The following is a 23680-nucleotide window of genomic DNA, read 5'->3' as shown; positions in this document are numbered from 1 at the left end:
TCTGTCCGGCCAACTACACAAAGGTACGGGGAAGGGTGGTGGGGGTGTCTTGGGGTCGGCCAGGGGGGTCGCGGGTCGGCTGGGGGGGGGCGGTCGTTGGGGGGAGGGGGGTTTGCGTCGAGGGCAGGAGGACCTGGGATCCCTCCTGCCCGTAATGTAGTGCGGAGTGGGGGTAGGGGGTCGCCGTGGCCAGGAGGGTTTGGGCTCCCTCCTGGCCCGAACAACTAGCGGGGGGGGGGGGTGTCGCCAGGGCCAGGAGGATTTGGGCTCCTTCCTGGCCCGAACAACTAGCAGGGGGGGGTCGCCAGAGCCAGGAGGACTTGGGCTCCCTCCTGGCCTGAACAACTAGCGGGGGGGGGGGGGTGTCGCCAGAGCCAGGAGGTCTTGGGCTCCCTCCTGGCCCGATATTGTCAAGGAGTTGGGGAGTCGGCGGGGCAAGAGGGCTTGGCCTCCCTTTTGCCCCGATCGTGTTGGGGAGTCGGGGGGGCAAGAAGGCTTGAACTCCCTCTTGCCCCGATCGTGTCGGGGATGCCGCGGTTGGCTGGGGCAAGAGGGCTTGAGCTCCCTCTTGCCCCGATCGTGTCGGGGGTGCCGCCGTTGGCTGGGGCAAGAGGGCTTGAGCTCCCTCTTGCCCCGATCGTGTCGGGGGTGCCGCGGTTGGCTGGGGCAAGAGGGCTTGAGCTCCCTCTTGCCCCGATCGTGTCGGGGAGTCGGGACCGCCAAGAGGAAGCAGCAGGACACCGGTAGGAGCTTCTACATGATGGGGGTGTCGGGAGGCTGTGGGGTTGCGAGCGGTCCTTCAGGGTGGGGGTGCGGGTGGGAGTGCGTGCGAGCGGTCCTTCGGGGTGGGAGTGCGGGTGGGAGTGCGTGCAAGCGGTCCTTCGGGGTGCGGGTGCGTGCGAGCGGTCCTTCGGGGTGGGGGTGCGAGCGGTCCTGTGGTGGGGGGGGTGAATCGGACATCGGGGGGGGGGGATCAGGCTTTCAGGGTGGGGACAGGACTTCAAGGGGGAGAGGAGAGTCGGGGCGGTCGAAAGGAGAGTCGGGGTGGCCAGAGGAGAGTCGGGGCGGGCGAAAGGAGAGTCGGGCGGTGACAGGAGAGTCGGGCAGTATGCGCAGTATACGGGTGTGCGCGGTATATAAAAATTTCTGTGCATAAATTTGTGTTTTTCGTGCGCTATACCCGTGTGCGCGTTTTACACGGGTGCGCGTTATCTATGTGAAAATACGGTACTCCAGATGCGGACGCACCATCGCCCGATACAACGGCAGGATAACTTCCTTTGTTCTGGTAGTAATACCCTTCTTGATTATACCTAGCATTCTATTCGCTCTCTTAGCGGCCGCTGCGCACTGTGCCCTCGGCTTCATTGTCATGTCCACCATTACCCCCAAGTCCCTTTCTTGGGTACTCTCATTCAGTAACATCCCTCCCATCGTATAGATGTACCTCGGGTTTCTGCTTCCCACATGCAATACTTTACATTTTCAATGTTGAACTTCATCTGCCATCTCGTCGCCCATTCCCCTAGTTTGTTCAAGTCCCTTTGCAATTCTTCGCAGTCCTCCTTAGTCCGAGCTCCACTAAATAGTTTGGTGTCGTCCGCAAATTTTATTATCTCACACTTCGTCCTTGTTTCTAAATCATTTATGAATATATTAAATAGCAGCGGCCCGAGCACCAAGCCCTGCGGGACACCACTCGTGACTCGCCTCCTGTCCAAGTAGTGGCCCTTTACTCCTACCCTCTGTTTCCTGCCCGCCAACCAATTTCTGATCCATCTATGTACGTCTCCGTCCACCCCATGGTTCTTCAGTTTCCGGAGTAGATGTTCATGAGGCACCTTGTCAAAGGCTTTTTGAAAATCTAGGTATATGGGGTCTCCTCTGTCCATCCGTTTGTTAATTCCTTCGAAGAAGTGCAATAAGTTAGTTAGGCACGATCTCCCCCTGCAGAAACCATGTTGGCTAGTTATCAGAAGTTCGTTTCTTTCAAAATGTTTATCGATGTTTTCTTTTATCAGTGCTTCCGCCATTTTCCCCGGATCCGAATTCAGACTCATCGGTCTATAGTTTCTTGGATCACCTCTTGATCCCTTTTTAAAGATGGGCGTAACATTGGCTATCTTCCAATTCTCCGGGATCATGCCTGTTTTCAGGGATAGGTTGCAAATTTGCTGCAGTAGTTCCACTATCTCCTCCTTTAATTCCTTCAGAACACGTGGATGGATTCTGTCCAGACCCGGGGATTTGTCAGTTTTTAGTTTTTCTTTCTGCCTGCGCACATCTTCAAGGCTCACTTCCATGGATGTTAATTTTTCTGCTTGATTTCCATTGAAGAATTGCTCAAGTTCCGGTATGTTGGTTGTGTCTTTGTTTGTAAATACAGACGAAAAGAACATGTTAAGTCTTTCCGCGACCTCTTTTTCCTCCTTCACCACTCCCTTCCTGTCTCTGTCGTCCAGTGGTCCCACCTCCTCCCTAGCCGGCTGCTTCCCTTTAACATATCTAAAGAACGGTTTGAAATTTCGTGCTTCCCTGGCTAGCCTCTCTTCATACTCTCTTTTGGCTTTTCGAACCACACGGTGACATTCTTTTTGATACTTCCTGTGCTCTTTCCAGTTCCCCTCAGTTTTGTCCTTTTTCCATTTTCTGAATGAATTTTTCTTATTGCCTATCGCTTCCTTCACTATAATAGTTATCCACGCTGGATCTTTTGTTAGACTATTTTTGCACCCCTTTTTGAATCTGGGGATATACAGATTTGTGCCTTGCTCACCGTGTCCTTGAAAAAAGACCAGGCATGTTCTTTTTTTTTTAAAATATTCTTTATTCATTTTTAAAACACATACAGTAAGTGAAATACAGAGTAAATTATTCATTTTACAATATAGACATCACTTAAAATTCTCAAAAATTCATGCTTATTAATACCCTCCCCTCACCCACCAAAACATTTCCAACCATTTTTCCAACCTTATTTACCTCCCATCCCTCCCCCCTCCCTGGATGTGCATATTATCTAATGACAAACCATAACTATAGAGATTCTACAAAGGACATCAATGGGCCCCAAATTAATTTAAAATTTTCATTATTCCCTAATATAGCAGCATTCATTTTCTCATATTTATATATTAGACATAAACTTGCCCACCAAAATGTAAAGTTGAGGCGATCCCAGTTTTTCCAGTTTCATGTAATCAGTTGTATAGCTGTACTTGTCATAATTAAAAAGAGACGTCTTTTAAATTTATCTAAGGGATCTTTAATATGCAAAATAGTACCGCAAATTATTATTTCATAAGTTAAAGGAATCTCAAAATTTAAAATATTATTAATTTTTCCTCAAATTGATTTCCAAAAAATCAGAATTCTAGGGCAGTAAAACAATAGATGGTCTAATGTTCCTATGTCAAAGTGACAGTGCCAGCATCTATTAGATCTAGAATTATCTAATTTATTCAACCTAACTGGGGGTCCAAAAAGAACGATGTAACAAAAAGAACCAAGTTTGTTTCATAGATGCTGACACCTTACACCTCATCCTCCAAGACCAAATACATGGCATCGAGATGCAGAAATATATTGCTTAATCTCAATGCTCCAAATATCCCTAAGAGCGTTTTTTGGGTTTCTTATTCATAAGTTCAGGTGCAATATTTGAACTGCCTATTTAGAAACATAGAAACATAGAAAGATGACGGCAGAAAAGGGCTACAGCCCATCAAGTCTGCCCACTCTACTGACCCACCCCATTAAGTCTGGGTGCTAATGACTTAGTTCTTTAGCTCGACCCTCGTAGTGATCCTACGTGGATGTCCCATTTATTCTTAAAGTCGAGCACGCTGGTGGCCTTGATCACCTGCATCAGAAGTTTGTTCCAGTGATCCACCACCCTTTCTGTGAAGAAGTACTTCCTGGTGTCACCATTAAAGTTCCCTCCTCTGAGTTTGAGTTCGTGCCCTCTTGTGACCGATGGTCCTTTGAGAAGGAAGATGCCGTTTTCCACCTCGACACGTCCTGTGACATATTTAAATGTCTCAATCATGTCCCCCCTTTCCCTGCGCTCCTCTAGAGTATAGAGCTGCAATTTGCCCAGTCTTTCTTCGTATGAGAGACCCTTGAGTCCGGAGACCATTCTAGTGGCCATCCGCTGGACCGACTCGGCTCGAAGCACATCTTTGCGGTAATGTGGCCTCCAGAATTGCACACAGTATTCCAGATGAGGTCTCACCATGGTTCTGTAAAGTGGCATTATGACTTCAGGCTTGCGGCTGACGAAGCTTCTCTTGATACATCCCATCATTTGCCTTGCCTTGGATGAGGCCTTCTCCACTTGTTTGGCCGCCTTCATGTCTGCACTGATGATTACTCCCAAATCGCGTTCTTCTGAAGTCCTAGCTAGTGCTACTCCATTCAAGGTGTATGTTCTGCATGGATTTCTGCTGCCGAGATGCATGACTTTACACTTCTTAGCGTTGAAGCCCAGCTGCCATGTTGAGGACCAGTTTTCCAACATGATCAGATCCTGCGTCATACTACCCTTGAGACTGCTTTCACTTACTATATTACACAGTTTGGCGTCGTCGGCGAACAGTGCTACCTTACCCTGAAGCCCCCAGGTTAAATCCCTTATGAATATGTTGAAAAGAGATGGTCCCAGGACTGATCCTTGCGGCACTCCGCTAGTCACCTCCGATGTCTCAGAGAGGGTGCCGTTGACCACCACCCTCTGAAGTCTTCCACTCAGCCAATCATTGACCCATGCAGTTAGTTTCTCACCTAACCCCATCGATTTCATCTTGTTTAATAGTCTACGGTGCGGGACACTGTCAAAAGCTTTACTGAAATCCAAGTATACCACGTCCAGAGACTCTCCCGAGTCTAGCTTTCCTGTCACCCAGTCAAAGAAGCTGATAAGATTGGATTGGCATGACCTGCCCCTAGTGAATCCATGTTGACAGGGATCCCTCAGATTTTCCTCATCCAATATCATGTCCAATTTACCTTTAAGTAAAGTTTCCATAAGTTTACACACTATTGATGTGAGACTCACCGGTCTGTAATTCGCAGCCTCTGCTCTGCAACCCTTTTTGTGCAGAGGGACAACGTTGGCTGTTTTCCAGTCCAGGGGGACTCTCCCCGTACTTAGAGAGAGATTGAAGAGCATGGCTAACGGTTCTGCCAGAACATCGCATAGCTCTCTGAGCACTCTTGGGTGCAAATTGTCCGGTCCCATGGCTTTGTTCACCTTGAGTTTTGACAGTTCTCTGTAAACATCAGCTGGTGTGAACTCAAAATTCTGAAATGGGTCTTCCATGCTTTGCTTTGCTTCCAGACGTGGCCCGTGCCCTGGTGCCTCGCATGTAAAGACTGAACAGAAGTAATCATTTAGTAGTTTGGCCTTATCGGAATCTGTTTCCACATAGTTCCCTTCTGGCGTTCTAAGACGTACTATCCCATTTGCGTTCTTTTTCCTGTCGCTAATGTATCTGAAGAAAGATTTGTCTCCTTTCTTAATGTTCTTCGCTAGAGTTTCTTCCATTTGAAGTTTGGCCTCCCTGACTGCTGTTTTGACCGCTGCAGACTTTGTCCTGTATTCAATGTTTGCTTCTTTTTCCCCCATGCGTTTGTATGAGAGAAATGCTCTTTTCTTCTCTTTGACGAGGTGCGAGATCTCATCAGTGAACCATTGGGGTTTCTTTTTTCTTTGCTGTTTGGTTACTGATTTAATGTAGCGTTTAGTTGCCTCATGAAGAGTTGATTTCAAGGTTGACCACATAGCTTCCACATTATCAGTTACTTCTTGAACCTGGAGCGTCTGATGGACGAAATTTCCCATGCGTGTGAAGTCGGTGCCCCGGAAATTGAGTACCTTTGTTTTTGTTTGTGACCTAGGGAAGCCTTTCTTAAGGTTAAACCATACCATGTTATGGTCACTGGTGGCTAGCGTTTCTCCCACCGAGACCCCCGAGACGCTTTCCCCGTTCGTAAGTACCAGGTCCAGGATGGCCTGGGCCCTAGTGGGTTGTAGTACCATTTGTTTGAGCCGTACTCCCTTCATGGACGTTAATATCCTTCTGCTATCACAAGTTGTCGCTGAGAGTGTGTTCCAGTCTACATCAGGCATGTTGAAGTCTCCTAACAGAACAACGTCTCCCCGTAGGGTGATATTCTCAATGTCTTCAATTAATTCTGCATCCTTGTCCTCCGATTGTCTTGGAGGTCTGTATACCACACCAAGGTACAGGCATTTTTCTCCACTTCTGGCCAGGTTTACCCAGATGGATTCCCCAGTATACTTGACATCCGTGATCCTGGTTGTCTTGATGTTCTCTTTGATATAGAGTGCTACCCCTCCTCCTAACTTACCCTCTCTATCTTGTCGAAGTCTTGGAGTTGAGCCATAGTGATTGACACAAAGATTTCTCTATAGGAATTTCAGTTAATTTATTTATGCATCTCAGGGTCTTCCAAGTATCTAAAATAATGTTATTATCCTTAGCATAATTGGGTAGTTTAATGTCTAATATATGAGATAAACGCATTGGGGACATAATTTTCCATTCCAAAATTAACCACTCTGGATAATGTTCCATGAGATCAGGTAGGATCCAGTACATACCCTAACACAGAATATAGGCCTGATGATACCTATGTAAATTTGGAAAATTTACCCCTCCCTCCTCGATTGATTTTTGTAAAGATACTAAGGTTATTCTAGCAGTTTTGCCCCTCCAAATAAATTTAATAAGAATACTGTTCAATTTTTTATAAAAAGAACTTTGAAAATAGTTTGGTAGCATTCCCATTTGATAACATACCACAGGCAAAATCTCCCACACCAAGATATATGTAACGGATTCCATTGCTCACATATTTCTGTCACTTTTAATAATAAGTATTTTTCATTTATTTTTATTGTTTCTTCCAGTGACTTGTAAATCCATATTCCTAAATATTTTATGCCCAGGCATGTTCTACCGTTTGCCATTTTTTGGAAGTGTTCCTAAGTTTCTTCCTTACCATTCCCCTCATTGCTTCATAGTTTCCTTTCCTGAAGTTAAAAGTTGTTGCTATGGTTCTCTTTTCTTTCGGTATTCCTACTTCAACCTTGAACTTTTTTTTTTTAATTCTTTATTTAATTTTTAGATAAGTACAACAATTGTGCTTAACAGGTAATATTACGATATTAATACATCCAATATTATGTTAATAAACAAGATAAATCAAAAAGGCAATACAAAATTAATCCAAATTTTCTATTGGATCAACATAATATATCAAAAGAGGAAACCCATTATTTAATTTGAACATAGTCCTCAATCATGAAGAAGGGGGGAAACAGAAAGAAAAAATCTTCCAGGAAAGATTACATATTTGCAATTAAAAGGAAATTAAGTGAAAACCGATAGCACAAACAGTAGACTTGAGTTATTCCGGAAATCACTATGGTGCAAACGAAACTCCTTTTCCTTCTAAAAAGAAACGTAATTTATCTGAATCATAAAAAATATATCTATTATTTTGAAATACAACGAAGCACTACAAGGAAATCTTAACTGAAAGGAGGCTCCTAACGATACAACTTTATCCCGATCAAATGAAACACGTGGGGGACATTGAAAAATCTATAACTGAGTTTAAATCTTTAAATAAACAGCAAGCAATGGATAAAGCCTTTTTTCTTCGTAAAATTGAAAATTTGGAAAACCAAAATAGGAGTTTAAGTTTAAAGATTTTAAATTTTCCTATGTCTAAATTTAAAACTCCTAGATAAATCTTTAAGGAATTTTTAGTTTCTATACTTAAAATTATGGAAGTGAATATACCACCTTTGCAGAAGATTTACTATTTAAAAAGGACAATAAAAGAGATTGAGACAACTACTGGACAAGACTTATCAACCCTTTTAGAATCATCAAATCTTGAATTGTCTGGACGAGCTACACTAATAGTATCTTTAGTATTCCATCAGAACAAAGAAATGATTTTGAGATTGTACTATGGTCTGAAACAAGTTTCTTTATATCTATTATTTTGAAATACAACGAAGCACTACAAGGAAATCTTAACTGAAAGGAGGCTCCTAACGATACAACTTTATCCCGATCAAATGAAACACGTGGGGGACATTGAAAAATCTATAACTGAGTTTAAATCTTTAAATAAACAGCAAGCAATGGATAAAGCCTTTTTTCTTCATAAAATTGAAAATTTGGAAAACCAAAATAGGAGTTTAAATTTAAAGATTTTAAATTTTCCTATGTCTAAATTTAAAACTCCTAGATAAATCTTTAAGGAATTTTTAGTTTCTATACTTAAAATTATGGAAGTGAATATACCACCTTTGCAGAAGATTTACTATTTAAAAAGGACAATAAAAGAGATTGAGACAACTACTGGACAAGACTTAACCCTTTTAGAATCATCAAATCTTGAATTGTCTGGACGAGCTACACTAATAGTATCTTTAGTATTCCATCAGAACAAAGAAATGATTTTGAGATTGTACTATGGTCTGAAACAAGTTTCTTTTTTTGGGAGAAAGAATATATATATATATATATATATCCGGATGTTTCAAAGTGGACTCAGTCAACCTTGAACTTGATCATATTATGATCGCTGTTTCCCAACAGTCCCACTACTTCCACTTCCTTTGCAGGTCCCCTTAACCCATTTAGGATTAGATCCAGAGTGGCATTTCCTCTCATCGGTTCTCTAACAACAAAAGAGACAGCAAGGCAAGCAACATAAGGAAGCAGCAGGAAAGGGACACAAGCACACACAAGGGAAGCAAGAAATGGAAGCCCAAGGAAGTCAGAAGGTGAGCTTTCCGGTCTTCTGTATCGGCTGCAATATGTATGACTACCTCCCTTCGGGGATCCAGGCATACATTTGCAATCGATGCATGGAGATGGATAGCTTGAAATGTCAGGTAAGACTATTGGAAGGAACAGTGATGGAACTCGAAGACAGAATCCGAGCACAGGAGAAGATGCTAGTGGAGTACAGCCCAAACGACGAGGTCAAGGAACTAGAAATGTTCATAGAGGAAGCTCATCAGCACCACGTAGAGATCCCAGGGCTGGAAAACTGTACTCAGGAAACCGATGTGAGGAGAGAAGACACCCATGCAAACACAGAAGAAACCGAAGACGAGGTAGGAGACAACCGCACATTAGTTGGAATAGTGAGAGCACAGGAAGACATCGCCCCACCCAAAGAACAGGAAACAATTTCAAGAGTATCATTGGAGGAAGAAGACTGGCTCTACTCCAAGGACGTGGACCTACGCCCCCCAAGGAATCCCCGAATAAAGAAGATGGGGATCATCGTAGGCGACTCCATTATACGACATGTGGACAGCCACACCGCAGGAGGAAGAGAGGACAGAGTCGTCACCTGTCTGCCTGGAGCAAGAGTGAAGGATGTAACCAACAGGATCTCCAGGATCATAGATGGCGCACGGGGAGAGGACACCGCTGTGCTTATCCACGTGGGAACAAATGATGTGAGCGGGCGGAAGTATGACAGGGAAGAGCTGAAGGGCCAGCTCCGCTCACTCGGAAGAAAACTGAAGATCAGGGAGGTGAAGGTGGCCTTCTCTGAGATCCTCCCAGTACCAAGAGCGGATGGAAAGAGACAAGGGGAATTGCAAGTAATCAACGCCTGGATGAGACGATGGTGCGAAGAAGAAGGCTTCGACTTCGTGCGCAACTGGACGGCGTTCTGGGGAAAAAGCAAGTACTACAGAAGGGACGGACTACACCTCAACAAAGAAGGAGCAAGAGTTTTGGCAGGCAACATGAAGAAGGCAATCGAGAAGGCTTTAAACTGAAAGATAGGGGAAAGCCGACAGTCGACCACCGGTCGATGGCACGGATAGCAGGATGCCCCGACGAAGAAGCCAAGGAAAACTACTCCTACACAAGAGAAGACGACCTCATGGCAAATAAGGGAGAAAAAGCAGGAAGGGACAATTCAGACACAGGAGGGGACGACCACACAGCAAACAAGGGTGATAACACAGGAGCAGTAAAGGATACCGTAATTGAAACTACAGGGACGGCCAAGAGTAGAAGGTCCAAAAAGGTAACGCGAAGGGAACTTAGATGTATGTATACAAATGCTAGAAGTCTAGGTAACAAAATGGGGGAACTAGAGACAATAGCAAGACATGACATATTGGATATCATCGGCATAACAGAAACATGGTGGAATGAAGAAAACAAATGGGACACAGTACTACAGGGATACAAGCTGTATAGAAGAGATCGAGTAGGGCAGAAAGGTGGAGGTATTGCTCTATATGTTAAGGAGGGAATAGAGTCTGTTGAAATGGTTACAACAGAAATGAAAGAGAAGCTTGAGTCACTCTGGATCAAGATTCCTGGTCAATATGGCGCAGATACGAAAATTGGCCTTTACTATCGTCCCCCAGGACAGGCGGAGGAAACTGACTCAGAAATGATGGAGGAAATCAAACAAGAATGCAAGACAGGCAATATAATTATATTGGGAGACTTCAATTTCCCAGGGATAGACTGGAAACTAGCAACCTCCAACTGCGGCAAGGAGGCCAAGTTCCTGGAGGTGCTAGGGGATTGCTTCCTGGAACAAATGGTAAAAGAGCCGACAAGAGGCAACGCCACCTTGGACTTGGTCCTAAATGGCCTCACGGGACCGATAACAGAAGTGGAAGTCATGGTTCCACTGGGAACGAGTGATCACAATGTAATTAACTTTAAACTTGACATCGGGAAAGGGAAACATGCCAAAACCTTAACCACCACCTTGAACTTTAAAAAGGGTAAATACGATCACATGAGAGCCATGGTAGAAAAACGACTCGAAAAGAAGGTGGACAAACTTGAAACGGTAGATCAGGCATGGTCCCTACTGAAAAATACTATCACAGAAGCACAAGATCTCTACATTCCGAGGATTTCCAAAGATCGGAGATCAAAGAGCAAAAGAGAACCGGCATGGCTTACCAAACAGGTGAAGGAAGCCATAAAAGAAAAGAAGGACTCTTTCAAAAAATGGAAATACATAAAGACAACCGAAGCCTGGAACAAACATAAAGATGATCAGAAGAAATGTCACAAGGCGGTGAGGGATGCAAAACAGGAATATGAGGAAAAAATAGCCCAGGAGGCCAAAAACTTCAAGCCCTTCTTTAGATACGTGAAAGGGAAAAAACCTGCAAAAGAGGCAGTCGGACCCTTGGACGACCAGGGAAGAAAAGGGTACATCAAGGAAGATAAACAAATCGCAGACAAACTAAATTCTTTCTTTGCGTCCGTCTTTACGAAGGAGGACACCTCAACAATACCTGAAGCGGAGAAAGTGTTTGCAGGAGAAATAGAAGACAGCCTCACCACAGTTGAAGTGGACTTAGACCAGATATACTATCAGATCGACAAACTTAAAAGTGACAAATCCCCTGGACCGGATGGAATTCACCCGAGAGTCTTAAAGGAATTGAAGGTTGAAATCGGAGAGTTATTGCAAAAACTTGCAAACCTGACAATCAGAACTGGACAGATACCGGATGACTGGAGGATAGCGAACGTCACCCCAATTTTCAAAAAAGGATCGAGAGGGGAACCGGGCAACTATAGACCTGTGAGTCTTACGTCTGTCCCCGGCAAGATGGTTGAAGCACTGATCAAGGATAGCATGGTCCGGCACTTGGACGCACACGACTTGATGAAACCCAGTCAACATGGATTCAGGAAAGGGAAATCATGTTTGACGAATTTACTCCAATTTTTTGAGACCGTGAACGAGCAAATTGATAGTGGGAAGCCGGTGGACATAATATACTTGGACTTCCAGAAAGCGTTCGACAAAGTTCCACACGAAAGACTTCTCAGGAAACTACAAAGCCATGGCATAGAGGGGGATATACAAAGATGGATAGGCAAATGGCTGGAAAACCGAAAGCAGAGAGTGGGCATAAATGGGAAGTTCTCCGACTGGGAGAAAGTGACTAGTGGTGTACCCCAGGGCTCGGTACTTGGGCCGATCCTTTTTAATATTTATATCAATGACCTGGAGGAAGGAACATCCAGTGAGATCATCAAGTTTGCAGACGATACAAAACTATGCCGGGCGATCAGATCGCAGGAGGATAGAGAGAAACTCCAGAGCGACTTGTGTCGGTTAGAAACATGGGCGGAGAAATGGCAGATGAAGTTCAATGTGGAGAAATGCAAGGTAATGCATTTAGGCAATAAGAATAAGGAATACGAGTATACAATGTCAGGTGCAACTCTGGGGAAGAGTGAACAAGAAAAGGACCTGGGTGTAATGATAGATAGGACCCTGAAGCCGTCGGCACAATGCGCGGCAGCGGCAAAGAAGGCAAATAGAATGTTGGGCATGATAAAGGAATCTCGAGTAGATCGGAGAAAGTTATAATGCCGCTTTATAGGGCAATGGTCAGACCACACTTGGAATACTGCGTCCAACATTGGTCTCCCTACCTAAAGAAGGATATAAAACTGCTGGAGAGGGTGCAGAGACGAGCAACAAAACTGGTGAAGGGTATGGAGAAACTGGAATACGAGGACAGACTTATAACACTAGGATTGTTCTCCCTTGAGAAAAGGAGACTGCGTGGGGATATGATCGAGACCTTCAAAATACTGAAAGGAATCGACAAAATAGAGCAGAGAAGATTATTTACATTGTCCAATTTGACACGGACTAGAGGACATGAAATGAAGCTAAGGGGGGACAGGTTCAGGACTAATGTCAGGAAGTTCTGCTTCACTCAGAGAGTGGTTGACACCTGGAATGCCCTCCCAGATGAGATTATTGCGGAATCGACCGTCCTAGGCTTCAAGAGCAAACTAGATGCATATCTCCTTAAGAGAGGCATGTAAGGATATGGTGGACTATAAATTACGACAGGTGTACACCTGCCAGGGCCTCCGCGTGTGCGGATCGCCGGACTTGATGGACCGAAGGTCTGATCCGGAGATGGCATTTCTTATGTTCTTATGTTCTTATGTACTCCATGAAGCAATCTTGTGTAGCCTCCAGGAATTTTGTCTCCCTAGCGCATCTTGAGCTTCCAAGACTCCAGTCTTGTATCTCTGATTTGTCATAGGGAAGCACCATTATCGGCACTGTGCCTTTAGGCCTAGCATCAGTGCCTCAGGTGTTCTCCAAATATTTAGTGGTTGTCACAGTGTATCTTTGTAATCTGGGAGTGCATGTTTTAAACAGTCAAACAAATCTACTTTCTTCTGCACTACAGTCTCAGGAACCAGCCCACAAGCAAACTTGTGAAGTAAAAGACCTGTTTTTTCACCAGGATTCTACCACTAAAGCATAATTTAGCAAATGCAGTAGGTCCAATTTCAATCATTGGTCAAAGAAAAAAAAAAAAACTCCACAGAAAAAGCTATTAGCACTAGAACTGGAGCCATTCCTCTAGCGGGCTAGAAGAAAATACAGTCTCCGATACCAAAATCGCAGGCACAGCATGAAAAAAAAACTTTCCCAAAAGTTGTACAAAAAGCAGTCAAACCACTCAATCACTAGGCCTGCACTTTACTCTTGTAATTCCAACAGGAGTACCCTGTTTTGCTGTCTGCATCATCAGGGGAAATTCTTCATGGAGTTCAATTTTGGTGGCTGCTTCCTCAATGGTGATTCTCCAGCAAAATGCTGCCTTCTTTAGATAGACCTGTGGTGATGTCAACGAAACATGACATCATTTACAACACCTATCCCATCCTTTTATAAAAATCCTTCCATTCGGTAGCATAGTAACATAGTAGATGACAGCAGATAAAGACCCGAATAGTCCATCCAGTCTGCCCAACCTGATTCAATTTAAATTTTTTAATTTTTTCTTCTTAGCTATTTCTGGGCAAGAATCCAAAGCTTTACCTGGTACTGTGCTTGGGTTCCAATAGGAGCCACTGTCTGAAAGTAAAATTTCCATTGCTGCTCTTTTTTTGCCTTATATGCCTTCGAATATCAGCCCATCGCAAACTAACTGGCAGCAGTTCCAGCACAAAAAAACAAAAAGTGAGACCCAATGATCCACAGTAAAAACAATCCAAAGATAAAAACAACCTTCACTTCAGCTGCACAGACAGAGCTGACAGGCAAGATATTTTGGAGATTTTGAGTAAAGCCCCAGTACTTCCTATGGGAGAATCGGGGAGGGGGGAGTGTCTAAAAACAGGGTTTTTAGTTATTTCTGAGGGTAGGGATCAGGTGTCCCATGTCCAAAATCCCTAAATCACTTTTCTTTTTACTTTATATTAAGTTTCCACAAGCTCTTTTTGGTGCGAATTTCCTGGTGGCTGCCATCTTTGATTTTTATTGCTATTTTTTTCAACCTTAGAACTATTCAATTTTGTTTAAAATCGTTAGGGATGGACTCCTCAATCCCTATTGAGTTGAATTCATGTGTGGATTGCGCTGGATTACTGGCAGAGACATGTCCTTTTACCGTGTGCTGCAACACATGGGAGAGGGCAGGAGCTTCGGGCCATGCCTCCTCCAGATCCTCCAGGGCTGAGGATCCTGTTTGGGGCCAGGAAGTGAACAGGAAATATACTCTTTGCCAGTTTTTGGCAGAGATACAAAGTGCATGCATGCAGAGTCTGAAGATATCTTACAGACTTCGTATTGGGCTTGTTGGGAGCCGATGTCAGTTCTGGTATGTGGATTTTCCCCAGAATTTGTTCAACTCATGTGGAGAGCTTACCTGACAGGCCCTGCTCACTTGGTGCACCACACACTTTTATGCCAAGACCTTCTTTTGCAGAGGTGACTGCTCAGTTTCCCAGCGCCCCTGTCATTATGGATCCAGACTGCCTTACCTGGCGTGCTGAGAAGGTTGAATTTCTTACTAGGTTGATTAAGAGATCTTTTCTGGAACAAGGTAATAAGGCAGGAAAATTACTCGCTTGGCAACTAAGAAAATGGAGAGCCTCCAAATTGCTAAAGAAATTGTCAGTGGCGATGGGACCTGCTATAGGACAAATGCTTTTATTGCAGAGGAATTTAAGAAGTTTTATCAGAAACTCAGTCGCGTACCTAGTGGGGGAGGGGGTTCCTGGGGTCCTAAATTTTGTTTATATAGGTGGAAATCTACTGAACATTTGGAGGCAGGTCAGAAAGAGTTTGCTTAACTTATTGTTAGTGGCCAGGCTAACCATTACCAGTCAATGGCATCTGGCCTCTGGGCCCCAGATTAGCAGGTGGAGGACCTTCAGAGAGACTTGATGATCTATGACAAGCTGATTTAGATGCTGCGAGGTCGGGCAAAGCACTTTGATACAGTGTGGCGCTGGCTGGATTTGTCCATCAATTAACATATTTAGGAGCACTTGAGGGTTATAAGCATGTTCTAGGAGTTTGGTTTTGCTCTCCTTCTTTCTCTTGCCCTTGAGATTTCTTTGGGGCTTCTCTTCTCAAAGTGCCATTATTTTACCCACTTTCTTTAATTCCTTTTTATTTCACTTTCTTACATACTATTTTCGTATAGATTGCAATTATATCAAGCTGATCATGGGTAGGTGTGAACATGGGATCATAGTAGGAGGGATAATCAGGGGGTGGGGTGGTTGGGGGTTCTTTCTCTTGTGGAGCACAGAATAACATATAAAATCCTATTATTAACTTTCAATACCTGAACTTCTTGTCAACCTGAATTCATCAATAAATTACTAATACTGTACGCTCCTCAAACAACTCTCCGTTCAGTTTCACAAAACCTGCTTTCCATACCATCCTTAAGACACATCAACACCATGCGTAATAATAACTTTTCAGTAACTGCTCCTTCACTTTGGAACTCTGCCCCCAACCCATCTAAGAGACGAAACAACCCTAAATCACTTCGAATCAAAACTGAAAACCTTTCTGTTTCAAGACGTCTTTGGGCCATAACCGTCCTCTTAGGGACGTCTTCCACCTTTAATTCTTTCAGCTCGTAATGTTTTGTTTTCATTTCCCTCTTTTAGCTTCCCTTCTTTCTGTACTTTAATACGTTGTAGTTGTCCGCCCTTTCCGTATCGTTTTCTGTATGTTTTTTTCCTTGTTGTTTGTCTCTTTATTGTCATGTATAGAATAGTGCTTTTAATGATTTTTGTTATATTTATATTATGAATTTTGTTATACCCCTCTGTTATTTTAAATTTAATTATTAGATGTACACTGCCTTGAAGCCCAGTTTGGCAATATAACAAACTTTTAATAAACTTGAAACTTGTTGTTTGTTGTGGATACAGTTTTAGAGAGCCGTATTCCAGTCGGGTTTTCAGGATTTCCCCAATGAATATGCATGAGATCTATTTGCATGCACTGCTTTCAATGCATATTCATTGGGGAAATCCTGAAAACCCGACTGGAATACGGCTCTCGAGGACCGGAGTTCCCTACCCCTGTTTTAGTGGAAGAGAAGGGGGGGGGTTCTTAGTTGGTCAGAGGTGTTCTTATCTGGGACTTGATATATCACTTTTTCTGTGTGGTTTACACAATCGGAGTGGCTTACATGGGGCAATGAAGTGTTAAGTGACTTGTCCAGAGTCACAAGGAACTGCAGTGAGAATTGAACTTGCAACCTTAATAACTATCCATCGTGATCCAATGGCTTACCTCTTATATAATGCACTTTTTAGAATTATCATCAGAAAGAGGCTAATATATTCACAGTATTTTTTGTATAACACTCCATACCTTCCTCCTGACCATTTGTACATTTCCATAGTAGTATAACATCGATTCAGAATGCACAGCCTAAAGTTTCATGATCAAAGTAGATTGGATGACCCTGGTTTGATCCAGGGAAGCTTGAATGGAATCCATTCCATAGTTAGACAAACATGCAATTATGTGTTTATGAAAGACTGTAATTTCTTACACTAAATAATTAAAAGTGACTAAGAAATATTCAAGTATAAACTTATGATGATGCATATCATGCATTAGAAGTGAACAAATGAAATTTACAATGTTGCAAGAGCGGATGGAAGGAGGCAAGGGGAACTGCAAGCGATCAACGCCTGGATGAGACGATGGTGCGAAGAGGAAGGCTTTGACTTCATGCGCAACTGGACAGCGTTCTGGGGAAGAAGCAAGTACTACAGGAAGGACGGACTGCACCTCAACGAGGAAGGAGCAAAAGTGTTGGCAGGCAACATGAAGGCCATCGAGAAGGCTTTAAACTAAAGGACAGGGGAAAGCCGACAGTCAACCACCAGTCGATGGTCCGGGCGACAGGATGTCCCAAAGAAGGAACTACAGACATCTACTCAGACACAGGAGAGGACGACCACAAAGCATATAAGAGAGACAATACAGGAGCAAGAAAGGATGCCGTGAAGGAACCAGGGGAAACTGCTAAGCTTAAAGAGTCCAAGAAGGCAACACAAAGGGAACTCAAATGTATGTATACGAACGCTAGAAGTTTGAGAAACAAAATGGGAGAATTAGAAGCAATAGCAAAGAATGACGAACTGGAAATCATTGGCATAACAGAAACCTGGTGGAATGATGAAAACAATTGGGATACAGTACTACAAGGATACAAACTGTACAGAAGAGATAGAGTGGGGCAGAAAGGTGGAGGTATTGCCCTATTTGTTCGTGAAGGAATAGAATCTGTGAGAGAGACTATGACAGAAGAGAAAGAGAAGCTGGAATCCCTCTGGATAAAGATTCCCAGACACAACGGTGCTGACACAAAGATTGGCCTTTACTACCGACTGCCAGGACAGGTGGAAGAAACAGACTTGGAAATGATAGAGGAAATTAAACACGAATGTAAGACAGGTAATGTCATAATCTTGGGGGATTTCAATTTTCCAGGAATAGACTGGAACCCGGGAACTTCACATTGTGGCAAAGAGGCAATGTTCCTGGAGGTGCTAGGGGACTGCTTCCTGGAACAATTGGTGGGAGAGCCGACATGAGGAAACGTCACCTTGAATTTGGTCCTAAACGGCATTATGGGGCCAGCAAAGGAAGTAGAAGTCACGGTCCCGCTGGGGACGAGCGATCACAACATGATCAACTTCAAACTCGATGTCGGGAAGGGGAAAAGTACCAAAACCTCAACCACGACTTTAAACTTTAAAAGGGGAAGATATGATAGCATGAGAGCCATGGTGAAACAACGGATCAAGAAAAAAATGGGCAAAGTCAAAATGGTAGAACAGGCATGGTCCCTTCTGAAAAATACTATCACGGAAGCACAAAGCCTCTACATTCCGCGGATGTCCAAAGCAAAGAAAACCAAAGGCAAAAGAGAGCCGGCATGGCTTACCAAAGAGGTGAAGGAAGCCATAAAAGAAAAGGAGGACTTCTTTAAAGCATGGAAACGCACGAAAACAACCGAAACTTGGAACAAACACAAGGATGATCAGAAGTGTCACAGGGCGGTGAGGGATGCCAAAAAGGGCTATGAGGAGAAAATAGCGCAGGAGGCCAAAAACTTTAAGCCCTTCTTCAAGTACGTGAAAGGGAGAAAACCCGCAAATGAGGCGGTGGGACCGCTGGACGACCAGGGAAGGAAAGGGTGCATCAAGGAAGACAACCAAATCGCAGACAGACTAAATTCCTTCTTTGCGTCTGTCTTTACAAAGGAAGACACTGCAACAATTCCAGAAGCAGTGAAAGTATTCAAAGGAGTAACAGAGGACAGCCTTACCACAGTAGAAGTGGACTTGGACCAGATCTACCGCCAGATCAACAAACTCAAAAGTGACAAATCTCCTGGACCGGATGGAATTCATCCGAGAGTCTTGAAAGAGCTAAAAGTGGAAATCGGAGAACTATTCCAAAAACTTGCCAACCTGTCAATCAAAACAAGACAAATACCAGACGACTGGAAGATAGCGAACGTCACGCCGATATTTAAAAAAGGATCAAGGGGAGTACCGGGCAACTATAGACCTGTGAGTCTCACGTCAGTCCCTGGGAAGATGATTGAGGCGCTGATCAAGGATAGCATAACCCGGCACTTAGACACACACGACCTGATGAGAGCCAGCCAACATGGATTCAGGAAAGGGAAGTCATGTTTGACGAACCTACTTCAATTTTTTGAGACAGTGAACAGACAAATTGATAATGGAGAACCGGTGGATATTATATACTTGGATTTTCAGAAAGCGTTCAACAAAGTTCCACATGTAAGACTCCTCAGGAAACGGAGGGGCCATGGAATAGAAGGAGATATACTAAGATGGATAGGCAAATGGCTGGAGAACAGAAGGCAGAGAGTGGGCATAAATGTGACTAGCGGTGTGCCCCAGGGCTCGGTACTTGGGCCCATCTTATTTAATATTTTCATCAGCGACCTATTGGATGAAACATCCAGTTTGCAGATGACACAAAGCTATGCCAGGCCATCAAATCGCAGAAGGACAGTGAGGAACTCCAGAGTGACTTGAGCCGATTGGTGAATTGGGCAGATAAATGGCAGATGAAGTTTAATGTGGAAAAATGCAAAGTGATGCACTTAGGCAGAAAAAATAAGGAACACAAGTATAGTATGTCAGGTGCAACTCTGGGAAAAACCGAACAGGAAAAGGACCTTGGAGTATTAATCGATAGGACTCTGAAGCTGTCGGTGCAATGTGTGGCGGCAGCGAAGAACGCGAATAGAATGCTAGGCATGATAAAGAAGGGAATCATGAGTAGATCGGAAAAAGTTATAATGCCGCTTTATAGAGCAATGGTCAGACCACACTTGGAATACTGCGTCCAGCATTGGTCTCCATACCTAAAGAAGGATATAAAACTGCTGGAGAGGGTGCAGAGGGGTTGTTCTCCCTTGAGAAAAGGAGACTGCGAGGGGATACGATCGAGACTTTCAAAATACTGAAAGGAATCGACAAAATAGAGCAGGAAAAAACATTATTTACAATGTCCAATGTGACACGGACAAGAGGACATGGACTGAAGCTAAGGGGGGACAAGTTCAGGATAAATATCAGGAAGTTCTGCTTCACGCAACGAGTGGTGGACACTTGGAATGCTCTCCCAGAAGAGGTAATTGCGGAATCCACCGTTCTAGGATTTAAGGGTAAGTTAGATGTACATCTCCTTATGAGTGGCATAGAGTAATATGGGTAAGGGTAAGCTAGATGCACTTCTCTTTACGAGAAGCTTAGAGTGATATGGGGACTAAAACTATGCCAGGGTACACCTGGCGGGGCCTCCGCGTGTGCAAATCGCTGGACTTGATGGACCTAGGGTCTGTTCCGGAGATGGCACTTCTTATGTTCTTATGTACAAGCTTTATAAATGTTATACTGATTGTTATTACTTATTTTTATTTTTTTCAGTTATGTGTAATCTTATATTCTGCTAAACCCTCATTAGAATTTTAGGTGGGTTACAAGGATCACACCACTTGACTGAGACCCTTTTACTAAAGCTTGTCATACTCTACTCATAAATGCTAAGCACATAGGCATAAAATGCATCTTAGTACAGCGCTGCATATGTCTGGCAGCACTATATAAATGATAAGTAGTAATAATGTTGTAATTTTATATGTGCTATGTACCATCCTTGTTTTCATTACCGTATATACTCGAATATAGGATGAGATTTTTGGGCCAAAAATATGGCCCAAAAATGGGGGTCTTGTCCTATATTCAGGTCATCACCCAATGACCACCTGACCCCCTCCCGGACTTGTTGCAGGTTTCAACCAGCCTGCTGTATGACCTGGTAGGCCGGGACAGGAGGGATCCCTCCCATTTCCCATCCCGGCCAACTAACAATTTTTTTTAAAAAACCCCACCCCACCCACCACTGGACCACCAGGGATTACAAACGGTGAAAAAAAGGTATCGGGGGGCGGGGGGATGTTCAAAAAAATTGTTAGTCGGCCAGACGGGAGGGATCCCTCCTGTCCCAGCCTACCACTAGACCACCAGAGGGGGTACAGGGTAGGAAGGTGGGACAGGATACAGAGCCTGGCAGGGAGTGAGAGGAGCTGGATGCAAAGCATGGTAGAGAAGGAAGAGGGCTGGGTGCAGAATCTGGCAGGGGAAGGTGTGAGGGAGGGACACTGTGTGCAGATCCTGGCAGGGCATGGCAATCGAATATTAAGCCCCCGTTTTATATTCGAGTCAACCAGTTTTCCTCCTTTTTGGGGGGAAAAATGGAGGTCTCGACTTATATTCGAATATATAGGGTAATAGAGATTTCTTTTATTTTTTTAGTGGCTAAGCTTGCTCTAAATAGATAATGAACTCTAGATAGCAACTTTATGTGCTAAGTTCTAAAACAGCTTTTATGTGAAGCTCTAACAGAGACTTTAAATGGTAAACTATTCTCTAAACAACCTTTGCAAGATAAACAGAGTACCGTAAAATAGAGACATTGATATTATTCATTGAACAAGTTTGAATGTGATTTCCTAGCAAGTTACTCACCACTGAAGTTTTCTTCCCCTCAGCAGATCCTCTCAGCATCTCCACCTCTTTAAGGAAGTCTACCCCATAGTAGCTTGATTTTTGAATGTCCATTGGGATTGGGTATATTGCAGAAGTCATCTGATTTGCTTTAATGAGGAAGGAAGTGACTGTTACTTCACAGATGGTCCTTGATAGGAACAGATCTTCAGTATTCAATTTTAGTCATGTAGGCAATCTTCTTATATAGTGCTTGTTTTTTAGAGGTACAAAATGGATAATGACAGATAACAAGTAAAGCAGGCACATATTCCTGTTACTAAAATGTGTTTTATTTTTACATTGTTTTTGCATGTTCTCTGTAGGGTGTTTTGAATTTTATACAATACAAATTTAGTCATCTGCCGCCAAAGGAGAGACAAACCATGACTGAACTTTCTAAAATGTTCTTGCTTTGCTTGAATTATTGGAAGCTGGAGACACCATCCCAATTTAGACAAAGGTCACAGAACAGTGATGTTGCTACTTACAAAGTCAATTATACCAGGTAAATTCTAACATCTTATTCTATATGATGCTATTGGGAGTACCCAGTGCTATATAGATACAGTATAGGCCAGGTATCACAAAAATGAACATACAAAATCTTACACCAGTCTGTTTAATAAGATAAAAAATATAAATAAATTATACAGCCTATCAGTACAATTTTTAAAATTGTATTTTGGCTTAATATTTGAACTGGTGTATGGTTTTACTATTTTTTTGGTAGATAACATTTAAGATAGTCCTTGCACTGTGGAACTACACTCTAGTCAAGATAAAGACAAAGCAATAAAAGGTTTTAAGAAGTCAACTTTAATTTTCATTTACATTAAGGGTAGTTGAATAGAGAACACTAAACTTCAAAGATCCAGAATTTAAGGTTTAAGAGGAACCTTAAGAATGGAGATTTCTTGCCAGAGAGGGAGTATGGTTTACTAATTAAGGAAGGCTGTTCAAGGTATACAGCCAGCAAGGTTGAAAGTACAATAATTATTACTTAGAAACAGAAAATGATGGCAAGTAAAGATTATATAGTCATCCTGTCTTTTCATTCACATCAACTATAAAATAGAGAATGACATGGTAACTGTTACCTGTGAGTAGCCGCAGGAATGGAGGGGAAAAAAGACTGTTTGCTGCGGGTATGGAGACAAGGCCTTATCCCCGCAGTGAAGTATCTGGCCTTGTCCCCGCAGTGAAGTATCTGCCATGAGTTGCCTCCATGCCCTCCTCGGTGCGATCACACGTCTTGCAACAGCCCCCCCTCTCGAGTCCAGCAGCCCCCTCCCTCCCTATCGCCAGTCCAACAGCCCCCCAACCCTTGCACCCTCCTTTCCGATGGCGGACAGAAAAAACCCCCCCAAAAAATGCGAGTGTAACTCCTGGGTCTGCTTCTTCTCATTTCCCAGGGCGAGCTTGTTGGAATGGAAGTTTCCTGCACACATGACACAGAGCTGCTGAGACCGGAACCTTCTTGCCGCCAACTCCCTCTTTCCCCCTAGAACGTAGGGAAGGAGAATATTGATTAGGAGATTGTTTATTAGAAACTCAGTGATAGTCTTTTGTTGTTGTTCATTGAACATAAGAATTGCCACTGCTGGGTCAGACCAGTGGTCCATCATGCCCAGCAGTCTGCTCACTCGGCGGCCCTCTGGTCTAAGACCAGCGTCCTAACCGAGACTAGCCCTATCAGCGCATGTCCTTGTTCAGCAGGAACTTGTCTAACTTTGTCTTGAATCCCTGGAGGGTGTTTTCCCCTATGACAGACTTTTTTATTCCACTCTTCAAAGAAAGTGAAAGTGGTTTACAATAACGCAAACCAATAAAAGTAGGGGAAAAAGATTACAACATGATGATAGAGAAGAAAAAAGCAAAATAGATAGCGATGCTGTCAATCCACATCTGCATGCAAGCCATCCATTGTACATTAGTGGTACTATTTCAGAAAGATTCAGTTATACATCTAGGAATGCCAAAGAAAAAGAATTTTCAGTCCAGACTTAAATCCTAAAATTCATCTCATATTGCAGATATTGAAGCAACAAATTCTATAATACTGGGTCCAGATAATAAAATGCTGATTTTCACAGACAATCCAATTATGCTAAAGGAGAACTGAAGTATTCTAACAGAGGAGTAAGGTATCGACATACTAGAAAGATGAACATGAACTCCCCTGTAGCATGCCAACTATCCCAGCACCAAAATCTTAACATGATAAA

General features: G+C 43.4%; 1 protein-coding gene across 3 annotated transcripts in view; it reads left to right on the top strand.

Moving 5' to 3' along the window:
• KAT2A (lysine acetyltransferase 2A) overlaps positions 1-23680 on the top strand; it is a 380318-nt gene that overhangs the window by 113495 nt on the left and 243143 nt on the right. For all 3 annotated transcript variants that reach the window (XM_033960567.1, XM_033960566.1, XM_033960568.1), the window contains exon 5: positions 21779-21960. In XM_033960567.1, coding sequence (XP_033816458.1) covers positions 21779-21960 — 182 coding nt within the window. The remainder of the gene's footprint in view (positions 1-21778; positions 21961-23680) is intronic.

The sequence above is a fragment of the Geotrypetes seraphini genome, chromosome 10 (genome assembly GCF_902459505.1).
Source record: "Geotrypetes seraphini chromosome 10, aGeoSer1.1, whole genome shotgun sequence".
NCBI classification, from domain to species: Eukaryota; Metazoa; Chordata; class Amphibia; order Gymnophiona; family Dermophiidae; genus Geotrypetes; species Geotrypetes seraphini.
The sequence above is the reverse complement of the archived record's forward strand: the minus strand, read 5'-3'. Positions and strand labels throughout refer to the sequence as shown.